A 19,933-nucleotide genomic window follows, 5' to 3' on the forward strand; every position below is an offset into this window, starting at 1 on the left:
GAATTCACTGAAAGAATACAATAGGTAGATCTCAATCCATGAACCTGTTCAAAGGACCCTAAAAGCCTAGATTTCAGGACACAAATGCATCAACAGCAAAGGGGCAATGGTTATAACTCAGATATGCATACAGAGAACATGAAACATGAGTTCCTTTAAATTTTCTTTTGAAAGCACAATACTGTCTGAGTGGCCCTGTGAGACAAATCTGAGAAGCCTGCAAACATGAACTATGCAGCTCATCCTCAACAGGAAGACCTCTGTAATCTGTAAACATGCAGACTGATTTTTGTGTTGTCAAATGTTCTTTTTAACATGCAGTTGTCATTGTTTACCAATATTTTCAATGCAATGAAGCTTGCCCTTTTAAGGCAGCAGATATTGTAACAGTGATATAAGACTTCTAAAGGAACTGGCTCACAGATCTGTACCCCTCTATCTGTTAGCAGTTACAGAGGCACCCACTTTACACAACAAAATATAAGGAAAACTGCAAGATTTTATAGATTAAACAGCATTCTCACTGCCCACATCACTCTAACTCTGCAGGGCTGGTAGACCAATAAACTAAAACCCTAATTAATAACCATAAAAAATTGGAAGAGAACTAGATCAACTTCTTAACTTTTCATGGTTATAGCTAGAAGGCGAATGCTTAACCAAATGGGATGGAGGCAATTGTTGTTGTTCAGTCGTTTCAGTAGTGTCTCACTCTTCAATTTTGGGGTTTTCTTGGCAAAGATACTGGAGTGGTTTGCCATTTCCTTCTCCATCTCATTTTACAGATGAGGAAACTGGGACAAAAAAGAGGCAGAGTCTAAGTGTCTAAGGTCACATTTGAACTCCTGACCCTAGACCTGGTACTCTGTCCACTGTGCCACCTAGCTGCCTATATAGAGGAAATTACAAAAGCCAAAAACAGACAATTTAAACCTCACAGAAAACTGAAAAGCTTTTACAGGGGCTAAATTAATGCAACTAGGATAAGAGGTCAACAAGGAAAAACCTTTGTATCAAACATCTCTAATAAGTGTGATATCCAAAATATACAGGTAACTAACAGAAATATATAGCATTAACAAAATTTTAACAGCTTAAAACTACACTAAGACATTTGGGACAGCCTGTAAGAGAGCAAAAGCTAAGAGTTCAAAGGATATAAACAAACAGTCCTCAAAATAACTGCAAACTACTCACAACCAGGTGAAAGAAAACTCCACATCACTAATAATAAGAGAAATGAAAATCAACACAACTCTGAGGCTTCACCTCATATTCAGCAAATCTTCCTCACACTCTATTCCACACATGCTGCCTTACTAGCAGTTCCTCAATACTGACATTACACATTCATGCCTTTGCACAGGCTGTCCCCTGAACCTCAAATTCACTACCTTCTAACCTCCTCTTCTGACTATCCTAAGCTCCTTTTCAAGACCCAGCTCCTGTAAGAAACCTTTAGAAGCATCCTTGTATCATGGAGAGAGGGCTAGATTTAGCATCAGGGAGAGACCACAGTTCAAGATCCACTTCTGACACAAGCTATGTGCCAAAAATCACAACCTCTTAATCTGTTTCCTTCTCTGTAAAATAAGGATAACAGCTGTGGTAGTAGCTGCTTCACTAGGTTGATGTGAGGTGCGAACTAGATAAAGCTCTTTGCAAAATTTAAAGGACTACAAAGATGTCAATTATTATTCCCTAACACATTCTTCTCGGTTCTTAGTTCTTTCTTCCCTCAAATTACATTGTATATAATATAGAGAGATAGATCAATCAATGAGATATAGGTAGCACAATGGATGGAACATCTGGCCTGGAGCCAGGAAAACTTATCTTCCTAAGTTTAAAACTGGCCTCAGACTCTTACTAGCTGTGTGATCCTGAGCAAGTCAGGTAAGCCTATTTGCCTCAGCTTCCTCATCTATAAAATCAGCTGGAAAAGGAAATGGTAAACCACTCCAGTATCTGCCAAGAAAACCCCAAATGGGGTCACTAAGAGTCAGAATGACAAACAACTGAACAATAATAATACACATTGTATCTATCTTGTATTACAAAATGTAAGCTCCAAGAACTGGTGTCTATTGTCAGGGTTTTTTGGTCTTTGCATTCCCAGTGCCTTGAATGCAGTTTGTGCTTAACAGATGTTGGCTGAATTTAACCAAAGTTGCAAGGAGACAAATTTCTTCTCAGTATTAGAGAATGTTTACTAACAAGTAGAGATACCAGAAGAAAAAAAAGGAATGAGTCATCTTGGGTAGTGAGATTTCTCCACTACTGCAAGTTCTCAGACACAGCCTGGATGACCACCTAACTATCAGAAATGCTACAGAGAGAATTTACTGGAGTTGAAAAGTCACACTAGATTCCCTTTTAAGGTCCCATTCAATTCTAGAGATTCCATACCTCTAAAATTGTTTTTATGGAAAAGCATATTTTGAGTTCCAAAACTCTCAAGGAAACATTTGGAGCACAACTGAAGGCTACCTGTATTGATTGAAAAAAAAAAAGACAGTGGGTTAGGGATGTGGCTGGTTTAACAGAGGGCAGTATTATATTTTAGGCAAATGAGCTTAAAAATACAGAGTTAATGGCTTTTCATTAATCCACATAGAACAAAGTGGGAAAACCTAAGATTTTTCTTAGACTACAGAATAAAGTGAAATAATTAACTAAAGGATTAGTAACTGTGATTCTACTTAAACTCTGCTTTGTTCTCTAAAACAGAGGCTAAAACTGGAGCCAAAAAGAAAATTATTATACTTATCTCTCGCTAAACCACTAAAGGAAATGGGTAAATTAAAGCAACACTTCAGGATTTCTCACTTCTACTGAACCTACATAACAAAGACTACATTATCATTTTATGAAAACTGGCATTTTCACTTGTAATTTTTAAAGGCTGGCAAGACTTCTGTATGGAATTAAAAACTGCAGAGAAGTGTCAACTCAGGCACCATTTCATCTTTTAATTGAAAGTGCATTTCTGGCTCCAAACAGAATTTTTGGTGATCCAATCTCTTTTCTCTCTAAATTCTTTCCACTGAAGGCCCAGCCCTTTGTGCCTTCCCCAACAGTGAATGTGGCTCTTCTCTATGTACTAGGCACTGTGGATACAAAGGTAGTCGTGAAAACAGTCGCACTCTCAAGGAGCTTTCATTCTGTATTCATAATACATAAACATCAATGTAACATGATCAATTTTTAATGTATTTCTCTCTAAACAGGGTAAGGAAACCAGCGATTGCTTTTATCAATAATGTTTGTGCTCTCTGCTAAATTGCCAAATGTTTTACAATCATTGTAACAGTCCTACATTCTCACTGAAAGACAATAAGGAGTGACGACAATATTTTACATTCATACAGTGCTTTTACATACATTATCTCACTTGACATTCTTAACCTCCAGAGATAGGCAGGGCAGTATTATTAGCCCAATTATATGAATGAGGAAACTAAGTAAGGTTCAGAGAAAAGTCCAAAGTCACAACAGCTAATAGGTAGCGACAATGAATTAACTCAAACTCAAGTTGTCCAGTCTAGTAAGTCTTACCATTTCTACAACTGCCTCACCCTAACAGACCCCTGTGATTGCTAAACAGAATCAAACTTCCTCATTCAAAAATGTCCCTTGAAGCTGAAATCTATATTTCAAGTAGAAAAGCACAGTTCTAATTAGCCTCATTACAAACTTTATGAGCTTGCTCAGCAGTGGAAAAAAAAGTTATCCTATAGACTCCTTATCACTTTTAATCTTTAATAAGGAATGGCCAAAGTCATAGTAGCCATGCACACAAAAATGAGACGCACCAGAAAATCAAGCACATGAACTGAAGACTGCAGTTAGAATTAAGAAAGTGGTAGTGTCCATAAGGATCTAACAGGGAAAAGATTTTCATGCCACTCCCCTGCCCAAGAAGTTCCAGTGAATCCTTCTTGCCTCTTAAGATAAAACACAAATTCCTCACTTTAGCTTTTAAATTTGTCTCCACCTATTTTTCCGACCTCGTTGCACAGTACTTCCCTCCTCATATTCTGAGTTCCAGCTGCTGTTCTCCTCTACCAGGCATGCCATCTCCTGCCTTTGTACGGGCTATCTGTCCCCCCACCTCAAGCATGCTTTACAAATTCTCTGCAAAGCTCAATTTGAGTTGACATACAACCTATGTTCAGTAGCTAACGTCCTGCTCCCTGAAATCACTTTTGTACTTATGATCAACATACTTTTCTGTGGGCGTGTCGCCTCCCCACAAAAGGAAAGGTAAGCTCCTCGAAGGCAAGAACTTTTTTTTTCCGGTCTCCGCACCTCCAGCACCCAACACACAGCAGGTACTTAAATGCTGGCTGAATGAACAAAACGTTCGGGAGGTCTGGCCAAACCCGAGCCCTGCGCGCGCCGCCGCGGGCACAGACAGGGCCATCCCCGTGGAGAGCTAAGGGACTTCTCCTTAGCCGGGTGACATATGCCCGAGGGACAGGCATAGAGACAGATGCAATCAAACTGCACGAGAGTGGTTAGCGGGGGCGCGGGGAAGAGGGATGGTGCAAAGGAAGAAAGGCGCGCCCAGGCAACAGGAGGTGTCCGGGCGGGGAAAAAGGAGCCACGTTCATGGTCAGATGGGGATGGGCGGAGAAGACCCACATTCCGGGGAGAGCCTGCGGATGGATGGGCAGGGCAGGCACAGGGAACCGGTGGAAAGCGGCGCGGGACTGCATCTGGGAGAGGTGGGGGCGGCGAGGGGCGTGGGGGCTGCAACAGCAGTAGCAGCTGCAGGCAGGCACGGCGTGGAGGGATACTCACATAGGGCTGGTAAAACTTGGAGAGCCGGGGTTTCCCGTGGTTGTTGAAGATGAGGATCGCCTTGATCATGATGGAGCCCGCGGCAGGGGAAGGGTCTGGGAGGAGGGAGGGGGTGGCCGGGTGGGCGCTGGGTCCCGGGCGGCGCGCGCGGAGCCAGCACAGCCCTCCTCTTCTGCTTCAAGTCGCTTCCCCGCCCGCCCCCTCCGCGCGCTCCCGGAGAGGGAGGGGAGGGGAGGGGAGAGCGAACCCGACAGAGGATGGATCAGCTGGAAGCGGATACGCCTCGCGTCACAAGAGCCGCCAGGAGGGCCCTAGCCCAGGCTCCGGGGAGCGCCTGCGCAGAAGCAGAGGTCTAGAAGCGAGAGGAGCGCCTGCGCAGAAGCAGAGGTCTAGAAGCGAGAGGAGCGCCTGCGCCTGCTGCGGGGTGTCTGGGCGAGACCCTGGAGAGCGCCTGCGCAGACATAGCGGGCAGGAAGCGAGAGGGGGTGCGAGAGCTCGGGGAGCGCCTGCGCAGACACGGACGTTAAGGGTGCGAGGGCTGAGGCAGAAAGCGCAGGGGTATTTTCTTCACTGTCGACCTCGAGCTCTGTTAATCCCTGCCCGACCGCTTTCGACATTAGAGGGAGAAGGTTGGTATTGACTGTGAAGTCATTGTTGAAGAGGTGGTAATACTAACTTTGCGTCTTAAGAAGCAGACGACACACCGGCTCGGGAGACGCCTGCGCAGACGCAGACGGCAGAGGGTGGGGGACATTTTCCTCCAGGCTCTCTCCCCCCAGCTCGGGCTCACAGACCTCTGTTAACCTCCCCGCCCGCCGCCCCTCGAGGCCCGAAGGGGCCTGAGGGACAAGGGCGGTGTTGACTGCGTGGTTCTGGTTGCAGGGGCCGTACGCTCAGCGCTTCCCGGAAGACGAGCCCAAGGTCTCTCATCCCGGGGTCACACACACCCCCGCCCCCAGCACGTGGTCGGAGGCCGAGGCCGAGGAGCAGGATGGCGGAGCCCGAGCGGCAGCCGATGTCCCTTCCCGGGGGCCCCGACGCAGGGGAGGGAGCTCCCGAGCTGGGCCCGGATACGAATGCCTTGGAGCCGGCACTTTCCGCCGCCGTCTCCCCTGGAACAGAGGAACCCACCGGCGATGCCAAAAAAAAAAGTAATTTCCCTTCCTTCCCTTTGCCTGGGACGGGCCAGTTGCGATGAACGTGTGACTGAAAAAAGGGCAGTGACCATTAAAAAGTGAAGATTGACCAACGCGGTGGTACCCCTGTCTAATCCGAGAAGGATAAGTGTCTGTTTGTTGCAGCTGGTGGAGAAGTGAGGGAAAAAGCCGACTGGGCTGCTCAAGATTGGGGAGCAGGTTGGCAATGAAAGGGTGCAATCCGACTGCCTGAATTACCCTAATTTCCCTTCCTCCCCCCACTCTAAGTGCAGGAGGAACATGAAGCATCCTTGATTTGGACTTTAACACGCCTCTTAGTGGCGTGGAGGCGGTGGATGTGACCAAAAAGTGGTTCATGGCCTGAAGGACCTGAGCTTTAGGATATAGATAAGAAATGTGCACAAACAACTACCAACCATAATTCTAGGTGTTGTCTAGGTTGTCACTGGGTGAGGCTGTGCCAAATGGAGGATTCCTGCTGAAATTCTAAGGATAGTAGACCTAAAAATAACACAGGAGAGGATGGGGAAGGCTTTGGGAGTATATGGCCTCAAATTTACTTCCTGGGTTAAGCTTTCCTGAATCTCCACACCATCTCTGCCCCTCAAAATATCTTGTATATATTTTGTTTGATGTGTTTGTGTAGCTGTCATTTCCCTTGATAGACTATAAGCGTCAGGAGGGTCTAAATTGTTAGCTTTTTTCGCTTTGTATCCCAGAACCTACAACAATGCCTAGCATATAGCAGTCAATAAATTTGTGAATTGATTAGGTGAACAGTATATTGGATTTTAACAGGTATAAAAATATTGTATAAGAGTATTCCATGCAGAGAGATTGACATAAAGGAAGGTACAAGGGGGGCACGATAGAAATGTATAGGGCCTTTTCAGGAACAGAAGAATAGAATGCCTGTGGTGAGCAATGTCAAGATGGAAAAAAGTAAGTTTAGGTCAGCTTCTAGAGAGACTATAACATTTACTTAAAGAGATAATGTCTGCTTTATGGAGTCTGCCTTATTGTATAGGTGGTAGAAGAACTATTGGAGGTTTTTAAATCCAAGAATGATATGATTAGAACCATGGTACAGGAAGTTCATTAATAGTGGTGTGCCCATTGAACTCTTAAAGTTGTATAGAAAGAGGTGATTTGGATTTGGGGCAGTTAGGGGGCTTAGTGGTTAGAGTGCCAGGCCTGGAGTCAGGAAGACTCATCTTCCTGAGTTCAAAGCTAGCCTCAGATACTTCCTAGCTGTGTGACCCTGGGCAAGTCACTTAACCCTGTTTGCCTCAGTTTCATCTGTAAAATGAACTGGAGAAGGAAATGGCAAAACTGCTCTAGTATATTTGCCAAGAAGTCCCCAAATGGGGACACAAAGATTTGGAAATGACTAAACAACAGCAATTTGGATTTGAATTAGAATAATGCCTGTAGAAAGGGAAAGGAAAACTGATAAAACTCAGCACCTCTAATAACTATGTAATATCTAGTATGTTATATTTTCTATCAGGAGTTCACTTTCACCGGAATTCTTCTTTACATGTATATTAACTTCTGGTATCCACGTATAGTAAACATATATTAAGCACCTGCAGTGTGCCAGGCATTGTGCCAAGTGCTGGGGATACAAAAAGAGGCAAAAGACAACTTTTGCCCTCAAGGAGCTTATGATCTAAAGGGGGAAACAACAAGCAAACAAATATGTACCAACAAGTAATACACAAGATAAATAAGAAAAAAATAAGAGAGGTGGGGGAAGGCTTCCTATAGAATGTGGGGTTTTAGTTGAACTCGATTTTCCATGAGAAAAATACCCAGAGCCAAGAGATGAGTGTCTTGTTTGTGTAACTGCGAGAAGTCCAGTGTCACTAGACTGAAGAGTGTGTTGTGGAGAGTAAGATGTAAGAAAACTTGTCCCAATGCAGGGGGAAAGAAGGCCTAATGCAAGAAAGCCCTATCAGTGTCACTGCAATTTCTGAACCCACGCTTGCTTCCAAAATGCATGAAACTTATCATTATCATTCTTTTTTCACTCAGTAAAGAGGCCATTCTCTGCCTCATTTCTTACCTAGCCTTAATCACTGAGTGGACGTTGCTTCAGTCAAACTGAGACCTGTTAAAGACTGCTTAAAAAAGCCAAGATCTCCCACTCCATCCAGGGCCATCTCCAGCCATCCTGATCTATATCTTGTCACTGAACCCAGATGGCTGTGGAGGAGAAAGTGAGGCTGGTGGCTTTGCGCCGCCCTGCCTCACTTAAATTCAGTTCACTTGCAAGTCACAGCATCATTTCTCTGATGTCACAGTCCTCTTCAAGAAGGAAGGACTAATGGCAACAACAGGAGGCTAAACTTTTGAGCTCTGGGTGGAATGAGGTGAGAGAATTGTGGGGGAGGAAAGGGAGAAGTGGTAAAAGGAATGGATTAGACTGGAATGAGACTAAAAGTGTGAAAATGGGCCAGCTAGCTCAAATTCTCCTACCAGCTTTTGGCCATAGGTACAAGGAAGCTGTAGGAAACAGGTCATCTCTGGAAGGCACCATTTCCCTTCAGTTATTTCCTTTAGTTCGGAGAGGCTTTTGACTTGACATAATTATTTAGAGCTAGCAACTGGATTTTAAAGGGCAACCTTGCAATGACTTATAAATTGTTGGAGGACAAAGGAAAAGTCATTAACAAGAAAAAAGTAATATTTAAAATATTTACTCATCACAGTGGCCAACTCCAGGCTTTATTAAAAGAAACTAGTTGGTGATTTTGTAAAAGTATTATAATTGTTAATATCTCATTCTTTTTAACTATTTCAGTTTAATTGTCATTCACATTGTTTTTACAGTTGATGTTCTACTAAAGGCTGTTGGAGACACCCCTATAATGAAAACAAAGAAGTGGGCTGTGGAACGAACCCGAACAATTCAGGGTCTCATTGCTTTCATCAAAAAATTTCTTAAACTTGTGGCTTCTGAACAATTGGTATGTGAGCAACATTGTTCTTTTCCTTACATAGGATTCATAACACCTTAAAACAGCAAAAACAGGCTAAACTCTTAGGTAGGAAAAGTATGAAACTGGAGAAATGTATTTTTTTTCTTTTAAAAATAATTAAATTTCGTTCAATTAAAAATCTATTTTCTCTCTCTTTCACCCTTGCCCTCTCCTTTGGAAAGGAAGGAAGAAGAAAAACAAAACCCTTGTAACAACTTTGCATATTCAAGCAAAACAAATTTCCATATTGTCTACACACACACACCCGCCTCACCCCCCAAAAAATGAGTCTATCACTTCTATCAGGAAGTGGGTGGTATACTTCATGCTTGGATCTTAGGAAATATGGTTGGTCATTGAGTATCTCAAAGTTCTTTCGAATTTGTTTGTGTTTATAATGTTATTGTTACGGTATGAATTGTTCTCTCGGTTCTTTTCTCTTCACTCTGTATCAGTATATATATTTTTCCAGGTTTCTTTGTAACCAGAATGACACAGTAGTTTTGACTATAGACTCAGAGCAAAGACATTGATGTAAGTGATCAGGAATGGGAAGAAACACTGTTTACTCAAGATGCTGAGCTATGAAAGAAGATTGGATAATTATGACATTGGATAATAATGACATTTTTTTTCTTTCCTCACAGTTTATATATGTGAATCAGTCCTTTGCTCCTTCACCAGATCAAGAAGTTGGAACACTCTATGAGGTAATTAATTTCAACCTTTACATAGTGAATATAGATAAATTATTCATAAATTACATTTCTGTTTATCTTAGATCGTTGATATTTTACTGTCTATAAGGACCTTGTATGTGTAACTTTGAACTGTATTCAGGGGAAAAACCAATATTCAGATTCATAGTGTATCAGGATTAGAAAGGTCTGCAGAGGCCATTGAGGCTAAGCTCTACCTGAACCAAAATCCTTTGTGCAACAACCCCAACAAGTAACTATTCAGTCTTTGCTTGAAGACTTCTAATGATAAAAACCTCCCAGGATAACCCATTTCACTGTTGGATAGCTCTGATTATATCAAGTCAGAATCTGGCTCTCTGCACTTCTGGACTTTGGGACCAAGAAGTGCGGGTCTAATCAGTCTTTCATATGATAAGCCTTTCAGATACTTGAAGACAGTTCTTCTCTCTCCATATACACATACACACAAATACATGTTCACACACACTCCACCTCTTACTATTCCCTTTTCCAGACTAAACATCCTCAGTTCCTTCTACTGAACCTCTTATAGCATGAACTTCTGGTCATTCACCTTTTCTGGACCCTTTCCAATTTAGCAATGTTCTCCAAAAAGTATCTTGCCTAGAACTGAACGCAGTAATCTGTATGTGATCTCTTCAGGGCAGCATATAGAGGGACTAGCTCCTTCCTCTACTTGGATACTGTATCTCTAAAGTTTATCACCCTGTCACTTTAGATTTTTAGTTGCTATCTCACACAATAATTGTCATTGATAGTTGACTCATATTGAGCTTTCAGTATACTAAAACCCCCAGATTTTTTTTCAAATGAACTGCTGTCTAGCTATATTACCCTCCTCCCATCTTATATTTGTGGAGTTGACTTTTTTTAATCCAAATGTAAGGCTTTATATTTCTTTGTAATAAATTTCATATGAGATTTACACCAGCATTCTAGCCTATCGAGGTTGTTTTGGACCTTAGTTTTGTCATATAATATATTAGCTTTGTACTAACACTACTTATGTGACCGTGGATAACCTAGTATAACCTACCTGGGTCCCTTCTTAACTGTCTCTAAAATTAAATTGTTGGGAGTTGGCTAGGTGGCACAGTAGGTGGAGCACCATCTCTGGATTCAGGAGGAGCCGAGTTCAAATGTGGCCTCAGACACGTAACACTTCCTAGCCGGGCAAGTCACATAACCCCCATTACCCAATCAAAAAAAAAAAGGAATCTTAAATTTAAATTATTGGACTTCATTGGCCTCTAAAAGTATATTCCAACTGTATATCTATAAACTGGCGATCTAGAAATTTAATGAGGCCATCTATAATTTTATCCAAGTGATTAATAAAAATATTAACCAGCACAAGCACATCTCTTCTAGAAATTTCTATCCAAGTTGACATTGAGCCATTAATGAGATTTGGTCATTCAGCCACCTTTTAATTCACTTCTCTGACCTTTCTCTGTAACTTTAGCCCTTGTCATCTTGTCTACAGCCATCACATGGGAAGTTTTGTCACATATTTTGCTAAAATCCAAGTAAGCTGGCTCTGGCATACCCCTGTCCAAAAAGAAAATGAGGTTCATCTTAAATAGACTGTTTTTGATGAAGCTTTACTAGCTCTTTGTTTTCTTTTTCTAGATGTTCACTTTCCATCCCATTAACACAAAGTAGAACTTTATCAAGATTTGAAGTCACCTTATTGATATATTGTCTGTAGATTACATTCTCTTCCATTCTCCCTTCTCTAGACCTGGTGCCTCTCCCGTTCTCTGAAGTCTTTCAAATATCAGTAAACAGAGTCTCGGCAACCAAATCTGCTGGTTCTTTCAGTACTCTGGGATGTAATCTCTGTGGACCTGGTGACTTGAATTAATCAAAAGTGGCAAGGTGTTCTATTCCATCTCCTTACTTATTTTAGGTTTCAATTACAAACTAGCCTTTTTTTTTGATTGTTTTTTTTCCAGTCCAAAGATTATTCTCAGCAGAGTTAGCCAAAGGAAAATAAGAGTAGAACAGTTAGTTCTGCCTTCTCGCTTTCATCATCTCATCCTTCATAAACAGTAGTCCTATATTTTTTTCAATATTTCCCCCCACAAAAAAATTTTTTTTAATTTCCCACACACACACACACATACACACACACACATATCCCGATTTAGCTTTAAAAAACCTTTTGTGTTCCATTTTTTTCTTTATTAGTCTCAGCTCATTTTTCACTATAGAGCACCTAAGTATACCTAACACTATTCTTATAGGACCATGCCATGCTTTTGTAGTTGTCTTCTGTTACTTGACTTCATTTCTGTCTGTTGTTCATGTCTTTTTAAAAATTTAAGTTGCTGGGGGCAGCTAGGTGGTGTAGTGGGTAGAGCACCGGCCCTGAATTCAGAAGGACCTGAGTTCAAATGAGGCCTCAGACACATAACACTTACTAGCTGTGTGACCCTGGGCAAGTCACTTAACCCCATTGCCTAGCCAAAAAACCAAAAAAAAAAAATTAAGTTGCTCAGTGAGTTCTCTATGTATATATATAACTATATCTTAAGGTAATAACCATCTTTTTGTCTTCATCAAAGTTTCTCTCTGTTTCTTCTGAATTTTATTCATGAAGGCTTCTTATTCCTCTTGAGCCTATTTCTATAAAAAAAAAATTTAGGCCATGGGATTCAATCTAACCTTTCTTTGAATAATAGAATGCATGTCAGACTGTGCCCACCTGTCCTCTTCTCTATTGCAAATTAGTATTGGTCAAAACCCTGAAGGATCCCTTCATTTCTATTTCAACAATTAGTTTCACCATTTTGGGGAGAATTTGGTCCAGTACAACAGTTCACCTTTTGGTTCCTCCCCTCTTTCTTTTGAAGGGTGAAATTATTATCAAGGCAAACCAGGAGATTACTGGCTGCTTTGCTTTTATCAGAGAGGGAACTCCATCAGGTGTCCATATAACTGAAGCTTCGACCATTACTATGTTGTTTCTAATCTTCCCTAATTCCTCATCTGTTTCTTCTGTTTGTTCAATAACAGTAGCATTTCTGTGTCTTTCTCTACTGATCTTCACCCAGATCATCCCCATCTTCTCCCCCTCTGATTCATTGGGTTCCTTCTTCATACAAATTACTACTCACTCTTTCCCTTTTCTTCCTGTCTTGTTCCTTTTCTGTGGGGTATGTCCCTTCAGAACCATATTCCAGGTAAAGGTCCTGACCCACCAAATCTCAATGTATCTTTTGAGGTCATTTTTTGTCGGGATTTCTGATTCACCTTGTTTGTTATCACTATGTCCTAACTAGCTCCAACCCTTCTTACTTTTTCCTAGAGTCAATCATCTAGCATTTCCTGGATGATTCGGGGGAAATGGCTAGTCAAGATTATCAGCTGTCTTTCAGCTGCCTAGTATGTGTAAGTGGGAGGAGGAAGTGTATTGCTGGACTTGAGATAAAAAGAGATTCAATTTTGAGAGACCCTCAGGTCTGACATTACATAAATCACTTAATCTCTACAATGGACTTGTTTCCTTATCTGTAAAATACACATAATACATATGTATGCACATATCTATATAATACATATATATGTAAAGTACATACCTATACTCTTCCACAGAGTTGTAAGAAAAACACCTACTAAATGTGAGTTTAAATTATTATTACTAGTTAGAATAGTAACCATAATGGGAAGAGGAAATGTGGCTAAATGCAATTAAATTAATTACCAGTGAAAAAGTAACTCAAGTATATACCATTTTAGTGCTGGATTCAGTAACATTGAACAAGGTTAAAAAAGTATACTTCTGTCCCTGGTTGAAATGGCCGAGTTCACTAAGTATTCCTAATTGTGTCAAAGGAAAATACCCATTGCTTAACAGATTAGGGTTGCAATGCTTATAATCTACTTGTTTACATATATGTAGAAATATTGCAGAATATTTGTGGTCTATGACATTTGATGGTGTTGATTTCATTTTGAGGAGTAGATTACACATTGAGACTGGGAATGCAGTGGAGCTTAATTCCTTTCTTATATTTTCTCTTTTTTTTTTTTCCCTTTTTGTAGTGTTTTGGCAGTGATGGTAAGCTGGTCCTGCATTACTGCAAATCTCAGGCATGGGGATGATCTATACCCAATAAGAACCACTTGCTGCTTAGCACTAACCTCCAAAAAGGAAGCAGAGCACTGAGAGACTTTGTGTCCAAAAACATGTTGGAAAGAGATGAATGTGATCTTCTCTCCATTTATTTGCAAAATACTCTCTTTCTGTATAAGAGAAGTACCTATAAACAGAAAATGGAGTCCCACTAAATGTAACTTAAACTATTTGTCATGTAAATCATCATTACAAAGTTGACAGAATATATCCATCTTGCTAGTGTTGCAAAACGTCTTGGCTACTGTTTTCATAATGACAAATAATGTACTCTTAATTTTCCTTTGATAAAAGGGTTTTTTCTTTAATACTTGTTTGTACAGGGAAATCCAATGTGCTTTAGCCATAAGATGTTCTCTCTCATATTGCATCTCCTGGGGCAGTCTTTTCTTAAAACATCTGTGCAGGTAGAATAAAATCATCTCAGTTTTCAGTCTCTCCATTTTGCTTACATAGTCCAGAAGAGGGTAGTCCAACAGGCAAAGGAGGGAGGGATAGCTATTGCCATCTCTCTTTAATGTCTTCATTGCCCCATTGACGCTGAAATTTGTTTAAAATAACCTTTAAAATAATAATAGGCAATTAGCCAACAGGTGGCACAAACAGTTTGGGTAGTTGCAAGGATACCTTAACATATTTATTGTGTAATAGAAACTCTCAACATCATAGGGCTAATTTCTCTTATAGTAAACATTTGCAATAGGTAGATTGTCTAGAGCTTTTTAGTCTTACTATTTAATAAGTACACAGTGATTTATTACTGTATATTCATTTATACAGTGCCAAAAATACTTTGTATATAACTACAACAACATATCTGGGTTAAACTTTGTTGGGGGGGGTTTGTTTGTTTTTATTTTGTTTGTTTCATTTTGTTTTTTTCTAAGTTTGATTCTGGAGGGCTCTCTAAAAATCACTCTCTGCCTCATCTATGTTTCATGCTACTGCCAAAAATTTAATTTTTCCAGTAATTTAGCCATTAGAATTAACTTTTTTCTTTACTGCATTTGTCACATGTTTTTTTCAACTAACATTCCAGTAAATTGAATGAAATTATATATCATTTTAAAGTGTCCACTGGAACCATAAAAGAAAGAAAAAGATTTTCATAAATTTTACATTCCGACTTCATATTGTTTTCCAAGTTTCTATTTAATTCCGTATCATTTCAATGTTATTATAGTGATATGTCATACATGAACATTAGGGGGTGCCATAGAATAACAATAAGCTGTGTTTCTCTTTTAAAAGCTGAAATCTTAGTTCTCTGCTCTTTTTTTTGTCTAACTCGGTTTGCCTAAGGATGAAGTTGTCTTTTTTCTCCACACTAAGGACCCTATTTGATGCATTCATTCACTAAAACTTAACACAGAAGTAATCTTAGATTAAATTGTGATAATAGTATACAACCAAGGATGGTGTACTTAGCTTGAGTATGATGGTTTCATAGCTTGAGTTGGATAAAGGATAACTTTTCAGAGTTATAGAATTTAGGCAAACGATCTATTTTTTAGCTTTGTCTGACCTTCCATAGGGACTTTTTTTTTTACTACTATAGTCTTTATTGTGAACTTTTATTGATGGAGATCTGTAATCTTTTTTTTTAATAGAGAGCTGGGCCTAGGCTCTGGGCTCTAGAGTCAGGAAGACCTCAAATCTCACCTCAAACACTTCCTACCTCTGTGACCCTGGACAAATCACTTAATCTCTGTTTGCCTCAGTTTTCTGATATATAAAATGGGCATAATAATAGCACTTATTTCCTAAGGTGGTTGTGAGGATCAAATGAGATAATGATTATATAGCACTTAGCACATTGCCTGGCACACATAAATACAGCTAGATGGTGCAGTGGATAGCATGCCAGGCCTGGAGTCAGAAAGACTCATCTTCCTGAGTTAAAATCTGGCCTTAGACACCTACTAGCTCTGTGACCCTGAGCAAGTCAGTTGATTCTGTTTGCCTCAGTTTCTTCATCTGTAAAAGAGCTGAAGAGGGAAATGGCAAACCATTCCAGTATCTTTGCCAAGAAAACTCCAAATGGGGTCATGCAGAGTCAGATATGATTGAACAACAACATATAAATGTTAGCTAATATTATTAACATTGTTATTGGTTTGAGGAATTCTGCGTGAAGAAACTCCTACCAATGTAGATTGTCGCCAGTTCTGTAACTTATGGTTAGAATTGCCTGGTATTTGAGAGGTAGAGTGACCTGTCCAGGGTCACCTACTGTATGTCCAAGGCCCTCTTGGAGCCCAAGGTGTTCTAGCTCTTAGATCAGCTTTCAGGTCATGGTGAGGCTCCACTACACCATTCTATCTGGTAATAACAAGGCTACTTCTAATAACTTTAATAGAATTTTCAACATGCCAACAATAAAAATACAGTATATTTTCCTATGTATTTTCAACCACAATTTAATTTTAACTTCATGCTGAACTTGATCAGTTTTTATACTTTCATTTTTAATAATTTGTAAAGAGCTATCATTTCAACAAGTATTCATTAAGAGCCTGATAACATGCCAGACACTATTCTTTTACTAGGGCTATAAAGACAAAAGTGAAACTGTTCTTATCCTCAGGGAGCTTATATTCTACTGAGGACGGTAGAGACAAAATCTACCTGATAAGTACATATAAAACATGCAGGGTAAGTATTATACAAAGTAATTTCAGAAGGGGAGCATTAATTACTAGGGAGATCAAGTAAGGCCTCTTTAGTTATTCTTTGGAAAAAACTAAGGATTGTGCCAGATGGAGGTAAAGAGGGAGAACATTTCAAGCATGAGGGACAGTCTTCTCTTCAAAGAAATGCACTCCTCTTCAAGGGACATCAGGTAAGCCACTTTGAAATATGGCACGTGAGTGGGGAATACCATGAAATAAGCCTAGTAAGATAGGGTGGAGCCAGATGGTGAAGAGCTTTAAGAGCCAGACGAATGGTTTTTTGTTTGTTTGGTTTTTTACAGACAAGGGGAACCCCTAAATGTTCTTGAGTAAGGGAGTAACATTGTCAGACCTGTGTCTTAGGAATATCTATTTGGCATCTGTAGAGGATAGATTAGAGAGAGTAAGAGACTGGAAGCAGGGAGATTTAGGAAGCTTATAGTTGAGGTTAAGACCTTGAATTAGGTTGGTGGTTGTGTGAGGGAAGATAAAGGGATAATTACAAGAAATTTGGAGTTAAGAGTTGATAGGACTTGGTGGTTGGGTTTGAAGGAAGGTTGTGGGAGAATGAAGAATCAAGGGTGACTTCTAGGTTACAAATCTGAGTGGCAGCAAGAATGTTGGCACCCTCAACAGAAACAGGGAAGTTAGAAAAAGGGATGTGTTCTGGAGAGTTGTGTTTAAGATATCCAGAAGGCAGTTGGTGGAGGATTACTCAGGAAAGCTGGGGAAAGAAGATGGTTTAATAAGTAGGTATGGGAGACATAGAAATGATCATTCAATCCTTGAAAACCAATGAGATCCCAAAAAGAGAATAGAAAAACAGGACTAACAACAGAATCGTGAGCTATATCCATGCAGAGGTGGAGGTAAGTAAATGATTGTTGAGCAAGGGAGACTAAGAAGGAATGCATAACCTGAAAGAAAACCAAAAAAGAACAGTGTCACCAAAACTCAGGAAGGAGATAATGTTTAGGAAGAGGAAATGGTCCATGGTCAAATGAGCATTTATTAAGCATTACTATGCACCAAGCATTGTGCTAGGCACTGGGGATACAAGAAAAGGCAAAAAAGTAATCCCAGCTATCAAGAAGCATACATTCTAATGAGGGGAAAGCACGTGTAAACAACTAGGCACGTACAAAATAGGTGTACCAGGGGTGGGGAGCCTGTGGCCTCAAGGCCACTTATGGCCCTCTAGGTCCTCAAGTGCAGCCATATGACTGAATTCAAACTTCACAGAACAGAAAACGTGGAGTCAAAGGGCTTTACTTGAGGACCAACAGGGCCATATGTGACCTTGAGGCTGCAGGTTTCCCACCCCTGGACTAGAGCTTAAGATGAGACCGGGGCTGTAGGTATGTATGTGTCTGTATGTGTGGGTATTTGGGAGCATAGAGATGATAAGTGAACCCACAGAAACTGATGAGGCCATGTGAAATAGTATGGAGCAAAAAGAGAACACAGCCCAGGACAGAGCCTTGGACAACGCCTACAGTGGATATGACATGGATGAAGAACCAGCAAAGGAATGTGAGAAACAGAGTTGTATATAAAGGAGACTCAGAACAGTGTCATGAAAACCTAGAAAAGAGACTCTTCAGAAGGAAAGTGTGATCAACGGTGTTACATGCTACAAAGAGTTTAAGGAGGACTGAGAAAAGGCTGTAAGAAGATTTGATAAGAGGTCATTGGTTACGTTGTAGAAAACAGTTTCACTAGAGTTTTAAGTATAGGTAATGAGAATTGAGATACAGATGAATTGGGAGGTCCAAATATTTGAGAGAACACACACGGAAGAGTACAGGGGAAAGGATTGGACTGGAGAAGAGTAATGAGCCAGGTACTGATGTGTTTGAAAAAGGAAGACTTCAAAAGAAGAGTTGCATACTATAAATTACTACAAAAACATTTTCCAAATCACTAAGCCAGGTATGCACAACCTACAGCCTGCCAAAGGTTCTGGTGGCCCATGAAAAACGTAGAAGATGTAAAAGAAAATAAAGACGTAATGAGAGCTTTGTCCATGCCCCACTTAATCTGCCTTCCACTAGTCACAATTGTACCTGTCATATAACTTGGCAGATGGGTTGCCACTGTACGCTCCCTCCTGTTTGTCATGTGACCTGTGGCAACCAACCATTGTCTGTCTCTAGGCTGAGAAGAGCGACTTCATGATAAAAATCTTAAATAATAAGTGTAATTAATTGCTATTAATTGAGATTTCCTTTTTTTAAAATATGGTTTACTTGCAAAATAGTTTAGTCATTAATTATACCTTTACTTGGAAAGTGAGCCTTTAAAAACCTACCTGTGACCCAGAGAAGTTTAGCCTATTTTAATTTTGTGCCATAACTGCTGCCAAGTTGTGCAGGTCTACACTAAGCCATAAGAGAAAGGCACATTAAAACAGCTCTGAGATTTTGCTACATGCCAGGCAGATAAGCAAAGGTGAAAAAGTAGGACCAGTCATTGTTGTTAGATTGTAGGAAGATGGATATGCTGACACCCTGTTTGGTAATGTTGTGAAGTAGTCCAGCCATATTGGATTTCAGTTTGTAATTATGCCAGAAAAGTGACTAAATTCTACTTGCTCTTCTCCATTACTGCCTTTATACCCTACCAAGATCAAAGGCAAAAACAAAGACCTAGGATTTCCCAAAATAGTCATAGAAGCGATCTTTGGGGTAGCAAAAAACTAAATACAAAGTGGGTTCCCATCATTTGGGAAATGACTGAAAAACTATGGAATATGAATTTCATCGAAAATTATTGTGGAATAAGAATTGACAAGCAAGGGATTTAGAGAAACATGCCAAGTTCTGTTTGAATTGATGCAGAGCAAACTATGCAGAACCAAGAGCAACATTTGCAATAACTACAACAGTGTAAATGAAAAGATCGCTGAAAGGAAGGTGAGCCCACGAGTAATGGAAAAACCAAGGAAAGTTTCTGAAAAGAGTTAAGCCAGCTTCCTCCTCCCTGTAGAAGGGCAACTTATACGTAACATTTCAAGGAAGTTTGGGATGGCTGACAAAGTCAGGATTAACGCCAAGAAGACCTGGGTTCAAGTCTGGTCTCTGGGCTTGGCATCCAGACTAGCTATGTTGCCCTGAACTTCTCAATGTCCATGGCAACATGTCAGATCTGGAGGTTGCAAAGAGAATTCCAGCCTGCGTTGCTAGAGGGAGTGTGCTCACCCCAGATGTCAGTAAGGTCATAGACCCAGTCCTATTTCTTTGATATAAAGGATAGAGTGCTAAACTTAGGAAGATCTAAGTTCAAACTCTGTCTCAGCACAACCTGTGTGATTCTGGACATGAAATCACTTGATCTCTCTCCAAATAGAAATATTAGCACAGGGTTGTGAGAAGCAAGTGCTTTGCCAACTTGAAACACTATTAATGTTAGCTATTATTATTGCATTATCAAATACATTCATACAATATTT

At 40.4% G+C, this 19,933-nt stretch overlaps 2 protein-coding genes across 6 annotated transcripts in view; one reads left to right on the plus strand and one right to left on the minus strand.

The window, feature by feature from the left end:
• The window catches only part of AP3S1 (adaptor related protein complex 3 subunit sigma 1), a 93,291-nt gene extending 88,163 nt beyond the window's left edge, over positions 1 to 5,128 (minus strand). Inside the window, exon 1 of one of the 4 annotated variants that reach the window (XM_020967361.2) lies at positions 4,807 to 5,124. In XM_020967361.2, the coding sequence (XP_020823020.1) occupies positions 4,807 to 4,875 (69 nt within the window). In that variant the 5' untranslated portion in view covers positions 4,876 to 5,124. Of the gene's footprint in view, positions 1 to 4,806 lie in introns of all 4 variants that reach the window. The other 3 variants (XM_020967360.2, XM_078152973.1, XM_020967362.2) reach the window with 3 other exon arrangements.
• Positions 5,129 to 5,707: 579 nt separating this feature from the next.
• Positions 5,708 to 14,941, plus strand: ATG12 (autophagy related 12). 2 transcript variants are annotated; one of them, XR_013486069.1, is made up of 5 exons: positions 5,708 to 5,957; positions 8,799 to 8,935; positions 9,595 to 9,657; positions 11,412 to 11,550; positions 13,720 to 14,941. XR_013486069.1 is itself a non-coding variant. In XM_020967363.2 (4 exons), exons 1-4 carry the CDS (start codon positions 5,798 to 5,800, stop codon positions 13,777 to 13,779), a joined length of 420 nt encoding a protein of 139 aa, XP_020823022.1. In that variant the 5' UTR covers positions 5,708 to 5,797; the 3' UTR covers positions 13,780 to 14,941. The 2 variants fall into 2 exon arrangements, 1 of the variants encoding a protein (XP_020823022.1); XM_020967363.2 differs by lacking the exon at positions 11,412 to 11,550.
• Positions 14,942 to 19,933: the final 4,992 nt, after the last annotated feature.

This window comes from Phascolarctos cinereus, unplaced genomic scaffold, assembly GCF_003287225.1.
Source record: "Phascolarctos cinereus isolate Bilbo 61053 unplaced genomic scaffold, phaCin_HiC Scaffold_4;HRSCAF=312, whole genome shotgun sequence".
NCBI classification, from domain to species: domain Eukaryota; kingdom Metazoa; phylum Chordata; class Mammalia; order Diprotodontia; family Phascolarctidae; genus Phascolarctos; species Phascolarctos cinereus.

Coding starts and splice junctions, on each gene's coding strand:
- ATG12 (XM_020967363.2), top strand. CDS start 5,798: ATGGCGGAGCCCGAGCGGCAGCCGATGTCCCTTCCCGGGGGCCCCGAC. Junction 5,958..8,798: donor CGGCGATGCCAAAAAAAAAA/GTAATTTCCCTT, acceptor TTGTTTTTACAG/TTGATGTTCTACTAAAGGCT. Junction 9,658..13,719: donor AAGTTGGAACACTCTATGAG/GTAATTAATTTC, acceptor CCCTTTTTGTAG/TGTTTTGGCAGTGATGGTAA.